Below are 19,075 nucleotides of genomic sequence, written 5' to 3' on the forward strand. Positions count from 1 at the left end.
CCCCCCCCCCCCCGTCCGTGCTTGGGGCCCGGACCTTAAAACTGGTACCAGGGCCCGAGATGGGATGGGGCGAGCCTGGGTGGGAGGCTGTTTATGTAAATAGTACCGCTCCAATATACTTACGGGTTTTCGTTCTTCTTATAATTTGCTTTGTTGTCACAACGTTTTGTGCCAAAATATGTGACAGATTCACACGGAATGTGCGTTAAAGTGCATAGAAATTAAAATTGTTCAGTGTTCACAATGACAAAGTATATATTTGACTTTTTTTTGCCACGTAGGGAGACAGTAATTGAAAGCATGATAAGCAGTAAAAAATAATGTATTTATTTCTCTAACAAAAAAAAAATAAACATTTCCTTGATATTCCTTTGGACAGGATAAAAATTGTAATATTTATGCTTTTGGTTCACTTATTTTAACTCATAATATCACAGAAATTCGGATTTTATACAATCGCAGCTTTTCGTAAAGCTATAAATATTTACACAGCAATTTTGAACTTCCAATTTCTGGAGCTTTTTGATTTTATTTCATTTTGACCTAGACACGGTACAACGATTAGGTTCAGTTAAGCAAAGAAATTGTTTGATTTTAGAAATTGAGCATTTACATTACACAATGAAAAGGCCATATTAAGAAGATGCAGCTTACGTACATAAATTCAGCAAAAGCACGGGAAGATCATATATAAATACATTTTAACAAAGTTGGTTAATTCTGGATACCAGATACAAATGAAAGAGAATCGTCAAAAAGGCAACAGCCGACTCAAAATCAACGAAGAAAAGTTTCATACGTCCCTTAAGATCTCTATATTTTTTTTTTTTTTCAGATGAAATCCCCTCTAAACCTCTCCTTCGATACATGTAAGAATAATTACAATAAAATGTTTGAGACAAAATTCGTTCGGTATCTATTTTGGAAAATACCTAAGTAATCAATTAGTTTAAGGTAAGGTGGTGGATTCACAGATTGTTCTTTACTTTACGGCGAACTCAACGTTATATGAAGTTTCAGGGGTCTCTCTCTGAGAAAAAAAATATCATACATTTTTTCTATTAATAGAGAACTAAGAAAAAAGTAAACAGAAAGAGAACAACAGCATAACGACGGCGTAAGTCGGCAATCACATAACTCGGTTTGCGACGTCGCAGACTTCCTGTCATACTTTATTTTTTAAACGGAAAACTGCTCAACGGCAATTTTTGCTCTGTGCAACGGCAATTCACGCTCTGTGCGAAGAAAAGTCTGCAAAAACTATCAGCAATGATGTCAATTTGTTCTCCTTTAAAAAAATAACATAGAGGCGGAGATTTTCAGACACTGCAAACGAGTTATGTGATTGCCGACTTACACCGTCGATAAATAGAAAACTAATTTTATGTGCTTGGTAAATACTAATTGAATGAATAATGCTGTATACAAGGTAGGTACAACTCAAATATCGGTAACATTTTAATACAAATGGGGCATAAGCGTATACTTTGAGGTCCAATATCTGCCCTACAGAAGGCAATACATCAAAAGATCCACCACAATATTGGGAGACATCCACGATACTCAGTGACACCAGTTGGAATAAAATGTTGAGGGTGTGGAGAGAATTGTCATGCTATCAAAAGATTGAATTACCTAATGCCTTCCTTTTATCTTTTTGATGAAAAAATTGACTTTTCTTTATCGTAATTACGTCCATTATTCTCAATTTTGAACTACTGCTGAGATTTTACTAGAATCACTATGCGAGAGCATAAGTGTATTTTCAGTTAGATTTTATCTTGGTATATTCCATTTTTGTATCGATGAGGTTTCTCTAAAAACATCAAGAAGCTGTTTTGATCATTAGTCTCGTGCCGCAGATACGTAGCTAGATAGATATGATCTTAAACAAATTCAAGGATTTAAGGATGTTTTTTCTACTCATGCCTTAGAGTCTCCAAACAGCACCGCATTAAGCAGGAAAGAGCCAAGCGCCAAGCCATATCAGCCATCGCCAAATTTCATCAAACAATTTATTTCTTTACAGGAGAGTAGTTGTGTGGTATCTTTTGAAAATGTCAGGGAGTTTGTTTAACATCATGAAAAAAGTCCTCGGAAATTTTTACAAAAATGTACACTATCGATCTCGAGTCAAATAATAATAAATCGTTTGATGAAATTTGGCAATGGCTGATTTGACGTAGTTCCCTCCTCCTCAACGTGGTCAAACTATTGGCTTGATTAGATATGGGTTTAAATGATCATCGATTCATTGAATTCTACCAATTAACGACACTGCCGAAAGGTTTCAGCAGAGTCCTTCATGAGGGAAGTTAAGGTACCTCAAGTTTTGACTGCAAAAAAACGTCAAAAAGATTACGTGCCTTTTTTTTCGTAATCTTTGATCAAGGCATTCCCTAATTTTTCTGCTCCATCCTTTCTCTAATTTTTTTCTCACTTTTTGCGGAGTTGCACGCTGCAAATAGGGTCATCGATGACCCACAATTGCACCATTGGCCGACGAGAAGGCTGGGAAAATCATCGATGCCTCCGTTTTGAGCTCACATTCGAAGCGTATCAACTCGGTATTAAAGTCCCTTGGTCCATTTTGGTTGGTAATCTTTGCTATTTGACATGGAAATGTAATATTTGTAGCGATTTGTGACTTAATGGAAGCCAAGAAGAGCTGGAGGAACGGAGAAATGTGAATTTTATGAAGGAGAAAAAGCGACTCTCGCTTTTGAAGCTCTTGAATAAATACAACACCGGGAGAGGGGTGAAAAAATAAAATTTGGTAAAAAATAGAAAGAAAAAACAAATAATCAAACAATAAAAACAGTTGTCTCAGCATACAAATACTTAACAGTAACTTTTTTTACTGTGTTCATCACCGAGGTAACCGACGAAACAAGCAATTTCTAGGAACACTTCCATTTTTTGTGAAACAACTCATAATATCTTGAATTGCTTCAGTTTGTCACTAAGTGGAAATGACCATTACATATCTTTGGCAGAATCTTTTGTTGTTTTTAACTTTGAGTAGTTACATTATGGCTTGAATGGAGTCGCTAACTGCGAAGACAATGGCACGGGGAAAAAACATAAAAAAGAGGTAACATGAATTGTAATCTTTGGGGGCATAAATATGGTTGACTCATCGCCGCGGTCAGTAGATAGGAAGTTTTTAACTTCTCCTGAAGAAAAGCTTTTGCGGACACTTACTCGTGAGTAAACTTGAAAGCCAGTATACATGCAGATTCTTCTTAAACACTTTTAATTCAATTTAATCTTCATTGAGTTTTGGATACGTGACGGTCCACGATATATTAATTTGCTGTTAGTTATGAATATTCATACAATATGCTTCACAAGGGGGGGGGGGGGGGTTGCAGTGAGGTAGCAGCGACGCAAGGGAGAATTTTTTTAACCATCTTCATATTGATCGTAAGGTACTCACCGAATTGGCTGCTGAGGCTTACTGGGTGAATCATTTTTTTTCACAATGAGTTTTTCCTCTTAGCAAAACTGGAAGTATGTTTACAAGACAACTATTTTGCTATGTGGCATTTGGAATTTTGCTATGTCCAACAAATCCTAACTATTAGGATTAATCGAAATATTTTGTACTTAAATTACTAAAGTATCTCCATTTTCTTCCAAAATTAAGATGTACATTTGAGGACAGCAATATTGAAACAAAGATTTTATTCAAACGCAACCTGCACTTGAGCGAAGGGCTGATTATCGAACATGACAGACAAAGCGATAGACAAAGAAGACATATGGTAAATCCAATCGGTAATCCTATTGGTGGAGGTGAGTGGTTGTAATGGACAACGGAGGGTGTAAGTGATAGACTGACTAACTGCAACCCACGAGAAACCGTTTAGCTAGTCCATCATTTTCTCTGTTAGTCTACAGTAACACCACCATCGGCGATCCCATTGCTTCCAATGAATAGGATCGCTACATTTCCCCTTTATCTTCTTTGTCTTTCGCTTTGTCGATCAATTTTAATAATCAGCTCACAAAAATTAGCCTACTACTGTTTGCTAGTCTGAAGTCGTTGTTTCCACTCTGTGTCAAACAGAAGTGCATTGTGCTCCTACACACCATTTGGACCGCGTTAATCAGAAAGGAACCAAGGCACATCAGCTATTGCCAAATTGAATCGGGCAATTTAATTTTTCACATGAAAACGGTTGTGCGGATTTTCGTGCAAATTTCGATGGATTTTCTCCATAGTGCGAAGCAAATTCCTTAAAAGTTTCAAAGGAATCCACACAAACGTTCTCTCGTAAAAAAATTAAATTGCCCTGTTAAATTTGGCAATAGCTGATGTGGCTTGGTTCCTTTCTGTTAAACGCGGTCAATTTGAAACTCTCCCGTATTCATAGAATACATAGAGTCGTAATGTAAGTGGGAGAGCCGGCGCCACTTCAAAGCATTTTCCAGGTCCTGAATTCCGCCTGAATTGTGACGCCGGGTCACTTTTTCGATACATTATCGATTGTTCCCGATACACGGGTACCCAGCCATTCGATGTAAACAAGGAAGATAGGAATCATCACGTATTCCACACCGCCATTTTGGATCGAACATGTCGTCACCTTCCAGGCAAAGTATCACAAGCGCCATGCGACGTTTAAAAATTTCCGCCGCCATTTTACTTCTTTGCTGAGAAATTGTTGGTTGAATCTGTTTGGAAATTTCACTAAATTTTATCGGCAGCACAAAGAGAATTCAGTGAATTTTTCGGACAGCTTCGTAGAACAATTTCTCTGTAAAAAAATAAAGTGGCGGCAGAAATTTTTAAACGCCGCATGGCGCTTGTGATACTTTGCCTGGGAGGTGACGATGTATCGAAAAAGTGACCCGAACTCGGCGCACACCGGGCTCAGAACTCGTCGAGCAGAACATGGCGCCAGCTCTCTCATTTACATGACGACTCTATGTACTCTATGTCCGTATTTCATGCTGAGTATGCCGCTGGGTCGAAATGGGCACCCGGTGCTATGGGTTGATCTCGTAGACGCAGTTGTACCTAGGGTGGGATTGGGGGTACTCCTCGGGCGGGGACGTGGCGCAGGGGACGGGGAAATGGGAGAAGTTGGAGGCGTCGCTGGTGGAGTAGTCGGTGTAGCCGGAGGTGCCGGTGCTGGCCGGGCTCATGAGCTCCACGTTGCTGTCGTACTCCGAGTGGGCGAACGGCGAACCGTGCGCCGCCACTCCCGTCGCCACTGAGTACGCCGGGAAACTCGGGTGCGTCGTCGCGTTGTAGCTCCGCTCGTAGTAGTTTGCGCCTGGAATCAAAGAAATAACAACAGAGTCATCGACACTGATTTTTTTTAAATAGAGAACTTTAGATAGGGGTGTGGCCTGGCCAAGGGTGCTGGGATGGTTCGGCACCCCAGGAATTCTGACGGGCGGCTCAGGGTAGAGTACCTGTACAGCGAGAGTATAGACAGATGTGAAACTCCGAAAATGCATCAGGCTTTCACCGATGCCTCCGCGAATAAAGTTAGGGCCCAGAAATGCAGCCAATCTATGAATTTCAATTATCCAGAGCGCTTTACTAATACAATTGTTACGAACCATCGTTTATAAAGCACGTATTTGACTTAGTTTGTGCATAAATTTACTCATTTTTGCGGAAGAACGCTTATTTATGTACATTCTTAGCCATCTTGGTTAGAGTTAGAATCTGCAGACTGGCAGTGAAATTTTGTGCGTTAGAAGTTGGTTAGAAAGGTGGCTGCACTTTTGGGCCCTAAGCCCTCCATGAAGCGATCTGTCCATACTCTCGCTATAAAGGTACTCTACTCAGGGGACCCCGACAGGACTCCAGTAGTGCCGTGATAAGGAAGAGCGCTGTGCGAACATTCGGGAGTTGCCAAATTTCCTCCGATAAAAATTTCCTCTTGGAAGAAAGTTGCGCATATTTTCCTTTGAGATTTTCAGATATTTTAGATTAGGCAGTTAATACGGCGTTTTTTCTTGGCACGGGAGTATAGAGCGGCCCCCATCAAGAATGATGACACGCAGTCCTACAGCATTCCTACAGTCTTGGGGGCGCTAATATGCGTTTCCCGCCAACTGACCGCCTGCACTGCGTTTAGCGCAATGCGAGAAGTATTCATGCAGTCTTGCAGGCGCTAATATGCGTTTCCCGCCAACTGACCGCCTGCACTGCGTTTAGCGCAATGCGAGAAGTATTCATGCAGTCTTGCAGGCGCTAATATGCGTTTCCCGCCAACTGACCGCCTGCACTGCGTTTAGCGCGATGCGAGAAGTATTCATGCAGTCTTGCAGGCGCTAATATGCGTTTAACGCCGGTCGCACTGTGCTTGGCGCGATTAATCGAACTCGCCACGGGATAATCTTGGCATCGAATCATAGAGCTTAAAAGGCCCATGTTGTGTTTCGACGCCGCATGAGCATTCCAACGTTGCCTCGTTTCTCCGGATTGAATATTTTTTCCGAGAAAAGTTTGGAAAGTTCTTTATACTGACGACCATTATTCAAATCTTCTCACTTCATTTATCATCAGAAGATAAGACATTGATGACTTGTCAACAAACTAACCTAAACTAGCGCTAAGATAAAAATACATTTATTTTCCAACTGTTTCCTGTTCTGCCAAACGTTTACCTTAAATTAACTTCATTTTAACTTCGCAAATCCTTGTCCTTTTCGCGCAATCCTCATGTATTTTCTTAGACCTTCCGCGCAATCCTGGATAACCGAAGAAATTGCTTCCATTCCCTAATTGCTCTTTTCCTCTGGGATGGTCAAAGCACCTACACCCTGCACCCTGAACCCTGTGACGTGCACTCAGAAATCTCCCAACATTCAATCTACCATTCTCTGAGAAAACTGACCTGGAATGATGCCAATTGGTGGTTTGATATCAGGATTACTGAAGTAGACTTCCGAGCCTGGATAGACGTAATCCTGTCTCACGGGCACCGTTTCGGACGGCGGGAACTCCTGCGCGGAGTAGTCCATCGTGTACTGCGCATGCGCAGAGGTGCTGGGCCCGTGGCTCACGGCCTCGGGTTTGCCGGGCTCCATAGGGGTCGTGGCGAGGGTTGCGTCTCCCGGTTGGAAGGGGTTCGTCCCCAGGTCCGTTGAGATGAATTCCGGGTCGTTGGCGAAATCTTCCTCGGTCAGAGTGGTGATTCGGTGGTTTTTCTTGCAGTGTTTCTGGTGTCCCGAAAGCATCTCGACCAGCTGCTGTCGTTCCGACTTCAGCTTCTCGATTTCCGCTTTCAGGTCTACGTTTTGATTTTCCAGCAATTTTGATTCCTGAAAAATGCATCAAACGTTGCATGAAATATTTTTTCCCCTCATGGCGGCTTCCGAATTATTATTAATAGGTAGGTAAATATCCTTGCTTCTTCCTCCCTCCGCCGCTGTGAAGTAAGGTTAGATTTCTTGGCGGAAGAGTACTTTTTTTTTGCGCGCTTGCCTACTTTATAAAAATGGACGTATCTTACTTTCTATCAATAACAACGTAAAATACACTAGTTTTCATAAAATGATTCTCGCATTAAAAGAGCAGACTCATCCTACGTTGAGACTAGATTTATCAGTCTAGAGTTAGCACCTTAGAACAGATTAGGTAATGCAAATGCCTCATTTGATGAAAGTTGATACAAAGAGGATTTAAATTTTTTCCAAGCATACGCAAAGTATGTATAGGGTCTGGGCAAATCCCGCTTAAGTTTGAGGGTTAAAATATTAAGAGAACAACAGTGATGATCGAAGCTTTCAAATAACTGACAGTCATTTTGAGAAGTGGCAACAAGGTGCATAAGGTATTTTGCTCATTCACTTTACAATGTATCTTTTAATTGTGACTGTTCGGAAAAAGGATGAGCCGCGCCCTTGGAATTTTCCTCTCATCGTCGGTTCACTTGCATGGACAGTTGCATTGTTGTTCACACTTCGCAGGGTCTACGATAGCACGTGTGAAAGCCCTCCCAACTTACTTGCCTGAGCGGTTTTCCACTAATGGCGGGGAAAAAAACCGATTTGAATAATTCCCTTGTCCAATGATCGTGCAACTTCTGATAATAGAGAACATTATAAAATGTTCTTCTCATTTCATAATCTAACAGAGTTAATTAACATTAAGTTAAATAATATCGATGGCTAAATTGCGACACCACGTATCTCCATTTGAGACATTGTAAACTTCCATTTAAGTACACTTTATTTTTTAAAGTAACTATAAAAAGAAGAATCTTGGTACTATACATTTTTATTAAAGGTTATTTATACTTACATGCTGGTTACATGCATGGCTACAATGATTACATGCAAAAGGCCTTTTCATTGTAGCCATGCAAGTAACCAGCATGTAAGTAAATAACCTTTAATAAAAATGTATAGTATCAAGATTCTTCTTTTTATAATTATTTTAGCATACGGCACTACTCTGTCAAAAATGTTTGGATACTTTATTTTTTCCTGAGAAAACTAGTCAAGGTAATTTTTTAAAAACACCAGTGTTCCTCTCTGGTAGTAAAATATTCTGTATAAAATTCAAGCTATAGAGTTGACTTGTTCCTCTTCGAAAAATCTGTACAAGGAGCGGAGATGTTGAAACAGAGCAATTGAGATGCGTGGTGTCACACTTTAGCCGTCGATATAAAACTCAGATAAATCATTATTGAAAGATTATTGTCTCGGATATGTTAATTAGTATCATTTAAGCTTGGTTTTACACTAATGTGGAAGTTTTAATTTTTAAAAAATCAGAAGCCCTGTAAGAATATATTGATGAACTAGTCTCTCAAAGGTATTTTAACGATTCATTTAACGATTGAATTGACACTTTAAATTATTTGCTCTGAAAATTTAATCCTAGTGGAAAGAATTGGTTGCTTTAAGAACGAGATGCACTTCCTTACTTAATGTATTATTATTTCTAATTGCCTTTTATGACAGGCTGTTGTTATTGCTTGAATTTTTTTTGGTAGGTTCATATTACGTTACGAGTTTTTGGTCAGCAAACTCTTAAAAAGAACATTTTCATGTACTACACGCTAGAGAATGTTATTGCTCCGGAAGCCCTAGAAAGGGGGCCGGCGGCGGGTGGTTTATGAAAGTTTATTCCTCATACGAGATACGCAAGAGAAAAAATCCTGTTCTCAAAATAAGATAATAAATTGGAGATGAAAGCACTGCTTAGATATTTATCAAGTTTCAGCGCAAAGAACGTTTTCATCTTCGATTATGGGTTTCAAACTAAAACAAAGCCTTCATTAACTTCAACACGGACTGCAAGAGGAAGAAAATTTACTTCTCTTCGTTCTCATGGAGGCAAAATTATTCTCTCTGGCCGCACATTACCGGATCCGACTATATTTTAAGGAGGTGCTGGCCGATTATTGAAATGAGGTCCCAGTTTTAATAATCACCGGATATGTTCTTCACGGACAAAACTTGGTCGGAATCCACGTGTGACAAAACGAATTAATTTCAGGAGTATAAATATTTAAAAACAGACTTCAAGCGCACGAGATGGGGTCCGATAACAGGGGAAATGCGGGACTTGTTTTTCCGAATGACTCTAATGTTTTGCCAGATTTGACACCAATTTTTGTTCCAATAGAAAATTTTGAATAAATCTTAACGGTATTTTCAAGCACAATCTGAACTTTTCTATAAAATGTATTTATTCCATTTAAGTAGTAGATGCTCTGATGAGAGGAAGGCAAGAGGAAACTACTGAGAGCAGGAAGACATAAATCGGTCATCATAAGGTCGCTTATTAAAGATCTACGGCCCAACAGAAAAAAAAAAAACCATAACATCGTCTTTAATCCACGCGAATTCCACACGCTGCGATGTTTTCGGCGTTATAGTGACATAGTTGAATTCATGAACACAAAACACAACAATTAATTCATGACAATGAATTCATGAGGCTACTTTATATTAGTATTTTTGATTCATGACTTTTTACAGCTCCACTTATAAAATAAAATAAATTCCACTTATTGGACGTATTTCTGTCAAACAGAACTATGTGCAGGCTGTGAGAAATATGGGGTGTGCTCTAGAAAGCTGCGTAAGAAACAATGTAAAAGAGGGCGTGATTCCTTTTGAAGAATTGGAAAAGCGGGATATTAGATTCTATCAAAGAGACCTATGTGGCAACTGAATGCGGGATTCATGAGCCGCGGGCATGGCAAGAGAGCGTTGTGAACAGGGCTCATGAGTTAAAGCGCCCCGACGACGATTAGAGTCCCTTCATACTGAGAGTCAAGACAATGTGAATCCATCTCTGATTGGTTCCCGTATTTTAGGCCTTCACAGTGTCACAAACGGGAATAAGGATTACATTTTCACCGATTGCAAAGATTATAATCTGGAATGGACTAGGGAATTACGGGTTCGGCAAGGAACAAACGGAATGAGAGAAGGAACGGAGAAAGGAATTTGAGAATGGGCCGATCAAAGATTACTAAAAACGTTCAATTTCTGTAATCTTTATCCCCGTTTGTGACTCCATGAGGGGGTGTTGTCTTGACTCTCAGTATGAAGGGACTCTAACGACGATCCCCCTCTCGATAGTCGGCTCCATCATTGCCGCTGACGTCACTGGCGCTTTATTATTCTCATTCACTCTTACGGCCAGAGAACTAACGAGCACACCCCATATTTCTCACCTCCACATAGGTCTGTTTGTTAGAAATACGTCCTATTGATCCTTTTATATTATTTTTTTTTTTTTAATTTTTTACTTTTTATTTTTTGTTTTGTCAACTTTAATGGTCTTTTGAATGTAGCAGTAGGTACACACCTCCTCCAGCTTGACGGTTCGTGCTCTCTTCTTCAGCCTGCACTTCGTCGCTGCGATTTTGTTCTTTTCTCTCCTTCTCCGTCTCCGTTCTTCGTCTTCTAAAGACAATACCTGTAAAAAGGGACCAGGAATGCCATTTAAACGTCTTGCAAGATCATTTACGATGAATTTACATGGTGAAAAAAAAAATTGTAAGATTTGCTCACAGCCGTGAGTATTATAGTCCCAAATGAAGATTAAAATCAGCTTCAAAAAGGGGGGGGGGGACAGAAGATAGGCGGAATTGTCGTCTTGGTAGATAATGATGAACAGCTGGTTTCACAGATTTAGGGTAGTTATTTGTTGTGTCCTCAACTCATTATTCTACTGCAAATAGAGTGAAAACGTAGAAGAAGCCAAGAGAGGGAGAGCAAATTAGGATAAAAAACAAGTGCAAGAACTGGAGACGGGGAAAAAAAGGTGTGACATAATTGGTAAAAACTGGACTAAGTGGACTGCACAAGACAGGTAAAAAAATAATGTGCATTGAAATACTACTGAGGTTATGCAGTTTGCCTAATCTTTCTCAAAAAGTCTAAAGCTCAGTTTAAAACCCAATAGGTTATGACAATACCATAAATTTCATTTTTTGCAGGTCCCACTGTTTTTAGCATTTTCAACAGATTAATTTTATCACTTTTGCAGTGATCTTGATTTTCCTCCACTTGACCGTTTACGTTATTCAGCATAAACATCAGATCAGAGTCCAAGAAGTGCCTTCAAATTCACAAGACGCAATAAATGCTGCATGACAGCCATTAATGCTCCTGATTATCAAAATGATGCTTTTTTTCTTTTTCTTTCTACTTTTACCATCTTTACAAGTCCACTCAACATTCGATCCCAAGCAGCATAGATTGCTATAAATTGCAATTGCATGGTAAAATTATAGCTACTGCATCGAGGTGTCGTGTGCGTTGCCTATCCAGTGATTGGATGCACGCAACTTATTGAAATTATTGCAATAAAATTGGAATAATTTATAATTTTTCATAATAGGGGAAGTTATACCCGGACCACGGAATTGTTTAATTAGATTTATTACGTGAAAAAGTTTGAATTATAATTTATATTCATTTCTTTTGATAATAATTGTGTAGCACCTGAAATTGGTTGTGTAATTCCTGTAACTAAAAATTTATTTGGTTCTCATCGTGATTATGAATAACTAATTGTCTTGCGTTCTAATGACGTAAAAAAAACAATTATGATGAGTATTACTGTAATTATTAAAAGCAATAAATTAATCAACTTAAAAATTACTAAATGTAGAATAAATAAACTCTAATCTAATTCAATAATTCCGTGGTCCGGCTATATCTTCCTCTATTATAATTTGCGTAAATGCCGCGCATAATGCATCTCTGCACGTATCGATGGTGAAACTACCAAACCACTATCTCGTTTGCGGTGTCTAAAAATCTCCGCTCTCATTTTATTTTTCTGGAGGAGAACAATTCAATATCATTCCTTGAAGTTTTTTCAGAATTTTCTTCGCACTGAGAAGAAAAATCACGGAAGTTTTTAAGAATTGACGTTGAGTACTTTCCCATTTAAAAATTAAAGTATGGCAGGAAGTCTGCGACGTCGCAAACCGAGATACGTGGTTTGGTAGTTTCACCATCGGTATGTAATTTGCGTTGTAATTGCGCTGCATATTGCCTATCTTTCTGACACATTGAACTCACTTTGTTGATTGTTTAAAATCGCCATTCAATGACCATGTGGTGTAAAAATATTGCATTTCATGGTAAAACATTTAATTTTTGTTGCAATAAAACGCAATTTTATTTTAATATTTTCACTACACTCTGCTATTTGGGATCTATAATTCAACTTCATTTAAGGTTTTTCATTAAGCAGAAAAAGTTCTGTTTGATTTCTATCAAGTGTACTTGCATACTGAGGAGGAACGCCGTACAGTGCGGAGCGAGCCAATCAGAGAGGTCGGACAGGATTTATGAACTTTAAAAACGAATATCTTCGTAAGTATGAAATGTCGATGTTTTAAAAGTAGTTTCATGGGTTTCATCGTAACATTTTCGATGAAAAATGTTTCCGAATCGCTTAAAATTAAAATTGTGACGAGATGAACGTTAAATGTTTCATTTTTTGTGAAAAATTTCATGTTCGACATCTGCCAAAGACTCGTTCCACTGAGTGCAGTATTAACTTTGGGATATGGCTGATTGATGAAACACACATTTTCAAGAACCCATTGAATATTTTCCTCTTAATTTATCATATCAGTTAATTTGTACTTTGATCTGAACACTGAAAAAAAAACTCCGGCCGTGGGAGCCGAAATTACGGGCTATATAGACATACCGTCCGTTCCGGGCTCAAAGGCCGAAAATTCCGGCTGCTGGAGCCGTAGTTTCGGCCTCTGAACCCGGAGCAATCGAAGCTACGCCTCCAGCAGCCGGAATTTTCGGCCTTTGAGCCCGGAACGGACGGTATGTCTATATAGCCCGTAATTTCGGCTCCCACGGCCCGAGTTTTTTGTTCAGTGAAGTATCTGGAAATTTTAAAGAAAAATGTTCTACACTTCGCAAAACTAAATTTTTACAAATGGAAATTTGGCAACATCCGAATCTTTATACAATGTTCTCCCCAGTGCGGCAGTCGGCAGTATAGCATACTGGGCCAAAAAAATGAACAAAAAAAACTGAAAACTCACCGCATCACCAGCTATGGAAGACATCCCATCATCTCCTTCATCGGACCCGATCGAGTCCATGGTAAAATCCTCCCTCAGGAAGGGGGTAGGTTTTTCATGAACCAGTTCCGAACCAGAATCCGATCCGGGCGTCATCGCACCCCGCTTCGCCTGTATCGTGAGCTTCAACCCCTCTTTGATGAGTAAAGATCGAGTCTTTTGGATACTCGACACAGGAATGGGATGCGCTGTCGCGGAACCGATACCCGAACCGGTCCCGGAGCCCATTTCGGAATCACCCGGTGGAGAGGAGGCGAGTTTCGGGTCCGTCGGGGTGTAGGCGTCCAGGGGGTTCATCACAGCCATCAGGGTATTGAGAACTTCGGGGGTGCGCGGGGTTTGAGACCCGGATTGGGGGAGTGCGAGAGCCCCGTCTCCCCCCGTGGAAGGCACGTTCAGGTTGTACATTTGGGTTGTTCTTTTTAGCCGCGCGTTCAAGTCACCAGGACCACTATCAATTCGAGCTGTGCAATCTGCTCACGCTCCGCAGTTTAAAAGGTTTCGAGGAAAACGTCATTTTTGGACCGAAATTTGGGAAACTTCGAAAAGACACAAAAAGAGAAGATTTTCGAAGAGTTGCACTGAATTTTTCTTACGGCACTGAAATCTCTCTAATTACCGGACAGAATAATTGAAATAACTGAAGAATGGCAAGTAGGTGGTTTTTATGATTTGATTGTTATTTTCTGCCCCTTGAAACACTATTCACGAGTAAAATTTGTTCTTGCTGTTAGTTTTACAGATAAAGCGAAGATTAGCAAGGTCCTAGATTACAGCCGTCGTTGAAAATTTTCCACACTAACACTTTTTCAAAGAAATCGAAGTTTAATATAGTTAAGAATCAATTATATAAATATAAATTTTCGATCGGAGGTAAAATTCACGGTTGTTTTGAGTGGATGTTGTTTGCCATCAACCAATCAAAAGTTTATTATTTGAGGTTGATTCAAAACGCAAGTTGATTAATAGATAGGAGCACCAAAAACAATGAGTTATTTACGCGTAAAAGAGATCAACACAATTAGGCACTGAGTAAAGTATCGTCCGCAGACATGAATACGACGTAAACCCGGTATTAATAAAAAAGGCAGCAAATCACAGAAAAATAACGGTAGCGCCGAATTTTTGAGGAACGGTCGAGTATATTCAAAACACGTAAAATCGGAAACAATCACGTGTTTTTAAAAATTTTTATAGAGTCAAATGGAAGGCATATAGATTTTTTTAAGACATTAAAATTTGTACTAGAATAGACCGCGCTCAACGAGAAAATTCGGAAAACGCGCACCGTATAGAGATTTTTGAATTTGCAAGATTTTTTGACAATGAACTCGATCCGGAGGAATTTCACTCGGATGTTTGAATTCATCAGCAGGACATGTTGGGTTTTTTCTTGAAGTAGAACTTCATCATGACTTGAACTCCATTTATCGGGATATTTGACACCATTCGTCTGAATCTGGAAAAGAACAAAATTAAAAGAAAAATCAGCGAAAGTTAAGAATGACCGAGTCCTTATTACGAGCGACTGAAAAAGGTGAGAAACATGCTTTTAAATGCACCTTCAATCTGAAGAGATGCAATTTCACTTACACCACCGACATGATCCATCTGATCCTGTAACGGCGCGCAAGACAATGCTGGTAGACTGGATATTGGAAGGAGATTATTTTAATACCGAGATTTTACCGAAGGGACTCCACAATTTCACAACGTGCAGGAGAGGAATTTGCTCGGGAGATTCAGAAATTTAAATTATTTGAGAAAGACATGTCCTCTGATCTCCGAGGCTTGGAATTTTCCTAAACTTAAGATGTCGAATGTACATTAATTTTAGTGTGCTTTCAGTTTTTAGTGCGCACACGTGGACTTCGAGTCTAGGATATTTCAATAGGTCTATTTGATATAGTAATTTGGACCATTTTCCATGCCTTTTACCTCTCTCTTCCAACTTCCCCTAACTCATCCGAAATTAATTCACGCAAAATTAACGCGTAAATTTCTACAGTTTCGCAGCAAATCTTTATCCTTGTTTCAAAAACACAGCATATCGGCGGGGCAAATACCTTCTGAAACGCGTAGGTACCCCGGTTTGGGTCGCTGCAGACTTCTTCTCATGATTTATTTTTTAATTTGAAAAATCCTCAACGTCATTTCTCTCATTATCTTTCTTTTCTGCGAGAAAAATATTCTGCGATCATTTCATTGGCTTGTCCTCTAGTGATTAAATCAAATAAGAACAGAAAGTTGAGGACACCGTAAACAAAATGCACTTTCTGCAGTCTCGTCGTTGATAGAGAGGATGGGACAGAATCCAACACTGAATAAACAACGTATCAAAACTGCTGTAGAATTGTTAGTAAAAATCCAATAATCACATGCAAGCTTCAAATCTATGAAAACCCGACGAGTGAACAGTAAAATTAGGACTAATTAATGTTGCTCAGCCGAATTTTCAAGGTCTAAGAAACAAAATTTTACGGTGGGACGCGAGGTTCTTTTTGACCACTCTTTTTATTACCTCTCCGACAATTTTAGTGTCTCGCCACGGTGAGCTATACGTTACATAAAACAAACGGAATATCTCACACACATAAACCACGCGGACACAGCAGAATTATGGCACCTAAAGCAGACAATGCCAAATGTATTGTAATCGTCCTCATTGTGCTCACCATTGAGTGCATTAGAACTTTGATGCGTTTTGTATTCTTTACCTTTTTTAGAGTGGCAAGCGTTAAGCGATTTTTGCGGCATTGCATGGGTGGTAAAAGTAATAAAACACACTGTGTGGAGTAGTATGTTCAATTCTAAATTTTCCTTTTGGGGTTTAAGGGCCACATGAGACTGAGACTGAATTTTCCAGTGGCGTGGCGTACTTTTAGATATATCGATTGATCTGCCATTTAAACCTATGGAAAAGGATCGATAAACAGGGTGTTCGCAACTAGCACCTCGATAATCGATTCTTTACCATAATTTCAAATGGGAAAATATCGATAATCGATCATTCACGCCTCGCCACTGGAGATGATCGATGAGGATTTTTAAAGTCGATCTCGATAGACTACGCAAAAAACTAATTGGGTATAGGTCAGACTTAATCGGGATGAATTTGCCTCTATAAAAATATCGGGTATAGATTCTAGAATCTAGATTTACACGCCGACTGATTCTTGAAGTTGATCAGAAAAACTATTGACAAAGAAGATGAAAGAAAATTAAGTGATCCTATTGGTTGAGACGGGTGTTTGTTTTGAACTAAGGGGTAAATTGATGGACTACCTATAGGTTGTCTTGTGGGTTGCCGTTGGGTAGTCTATTTCTTACCTTTTATTATCCATTGCAACCACCAACCCCCCGCTTCCGCAGCAAAAGGATCGCCCCATTTCTCTTTCTCTCATTGTCTTTCATTTTATCTATCAGTTGCAATAATCAGCTCGTTGGATAAGTTACGCTGAGTTATCATAAACTGTGCAGTCTCTGGCTATTTCAGGATATTACGCTAGTAGACGCATGATCGCGCTTGCCACCTTACTGTAGGCCGATAAATGCAAATCTTTACCTCTACCATCCTTGCCCCTGTGTATATCATACTCTTCCTTAATCAATTTTTTCCAAACTGTGGGTGAAAATCTTCCTGCAGAACTTCATCAATTTAATATACATAAAAAAAAAAAAAAAAAAAAAAAAAAAAAAAAAAAAAAAAAAACAAGCGGGAAAGTTCCAATACTGTCGTATTAGAAAAGCGCTCAGGTGTTAGTAAATGTATTTAATGAAGAAAGGACGTATAAATTCCGTCGACTTGGCTGGGAAATGGAAATAAAACATCAGCTGATAGCAAACAAAGGTTACCAAGGAAACCGTAAACGCGTATTTTTGTTTCCCGAAAATGAGCTCACCGTTGAGCTCATCAGGCGCGTTTTTTTTAGGCTTCATTTGAGTTCAACGATCAATTTCGATAAGAATTACTCTACCGCTAAGAAATTTTCTTACAGACAAACGATCGAAACTACCTGCGCATTACGTTAAAAGCATAAAATACAGTTTTCACAGCTTTATTTATTTTAAAAATGGACCCCCCCCCCCCCCAAAAAAGCCTACACATCGATGAGCTGGTGCGCCATTTAAACGTATTAGCACTGGTATACTAGTACTCAGAGGCAAGTCGAAATCAAAAAGCGCTGCCTATCGGCTGAGCGCTTAAAACAAATGCCATTGCAAGATCAGAATCAACAGGTAAGACTTCGGGGGAAAACTAAGCTCTCCTTCATCTGAGAGGTTATGCAATTTGAGCTGTACAGAGGTTGAAATTGTCGCATCACGAGTTTTAGACACATCAAGGAGCGATCATCTCGTGTGTTTTTGTTTTGTTTGAAAAGTAATCACTAATACAAGTGCAATTGGAGGTGGAAACGACAGTACTCCCGTCCGAAGATGCGGAGGACGGACACAGGTCTGTGTACTCGTATATCAATGAACCGTGCAAGTCGAGAGAGGCTCTACCTATAGATAATAATTCCAGTAACTTTTGAATAATTTGCAGACATCGTAACACTCTCCTAGTCGCAACTTCGGAGAGATATCGTGTGTCGTCCATTTCTTCATTACTGAGGGAGTGAGAGTGTAATGTTCTCAAAGTGTTGAATCTTCTGTAACAAGTTTAGGAGCGCTAAATTCCAGGAAATAAGTTGACCCGTTTCCTCTTGAAAAATAGAATAGGAGCCAAAAATTTGAAAACCGCAATCAGGATACCTGGTCTTTGAGTTTGACTATCACTTTAATACGGCGGCAAACCTGTCACGATAGATCAGAGGTTTTGCACCTGTGGCGTGGCGTGAATAGCGATATATCGATTGTTGTGCCATTTAAACCTATGGTAAAGAATCGATTACTAAGGTGTTCGCTGCGAACACCCTGTTAATCGATACTTTTCCATAGGTTTCAATGGCCGATCAATCGATACATCGCAAAGCACGCCACGCCGCTGTTTTGCACCGCTACCGTGCTAAGGAAGAACGCCGTAAGAGCATTTGGGAGTTGCAAAATTTTCCTGGATGAAACCAATATTTTTTCATATTTGCCCTTGGAATTTTAACATAATTTAGACTAAATTGCGAACAAAACTGTAAAAAGTTTAGGAGCACAAAATTCCAAGCGATGAAGTTGCCTCGTTCCCTCTTGAAACATAGAATTGGAGCAGAAATTTTGAATACTGCAATCAGGCGGATACGTAGTTTGCAGTGGCGTGGCGTGCTTTGCGATATATCGATTGTTCTGTCATTTAAACCTATGGGAAAGGATCGATAAACAGGGTGTTTGCAGCAAACACCTTCATAATCGATTCTTTACCATAGGTTTAAATGGCAGAACGATCGATACATCGCAATTCACGCCACGCCACTGTATAGTTTTTGAGCTTGACTATCACTTCAATCCGGCGGCAAACCTGTCACGATATATCAGAGGTTTTGCACTGCTGCCGTGCGAAGGAAAATCGCACTTCTGAAAAATTTGAG

The 19,075-nt window shown here is 39.6% G+C and overlaps 1 protein-coding gene across 2 annotated transcripts in view; it reads right to left on the bottom strand.

The window, feature by feature from the left end:
* Window positions 1-304: 304 nt before the first annotated feature.
* The window catches only part of LOC109043279 (Activating transcription factor 3), a 111,704-nt gene continuing 92,933 nt past the window's right edge, over window positions 305-19,075 (bottom strand). For both annotated transcript variants that reach the window (XM_019060426.2, XM_072305715.1), the window contains 4 exons: window positions 13,518-15,015; window positions 10,799-10,909; window positions 6,864-7,290; window positions 305-5,285 (listed from right to left, as the gene is read on the bottom strand). In XM_019060426.2, the coding sequence (XP_018915971.1) occupies window positions 4,996-5,285; window positions 6,864-7,290; window positions 10,799-10,909; window positions 13,518-13,964 (1,275 nt within the window). In that variant the 5' untranslated portion in view covers window positions 13,965-15,015 and the 3' untranslated portion in view covers window positions 305-4,995. The remainder of the gene's footprint in view (window positions 5,286-6,863; window positions 7,291-10,798; window positions 10,910-13,517; window positions 15,016-19,075) is intronic.

This window comes from Bemisia tabaci, unplaced genomic scaffold (assembly GCF_918797505.1).
Source record: "Bemisia tabaci unplaced genomic scaffold, PGI_BMITA_v3".
In the NCBI taxonomy this organism is placed as follows: Eukaryota; Metazoa; Arthropoda; class Insecta; order Hemiptera; family Aleyrodidae; genus Bemisia; species Bemisia tabaci.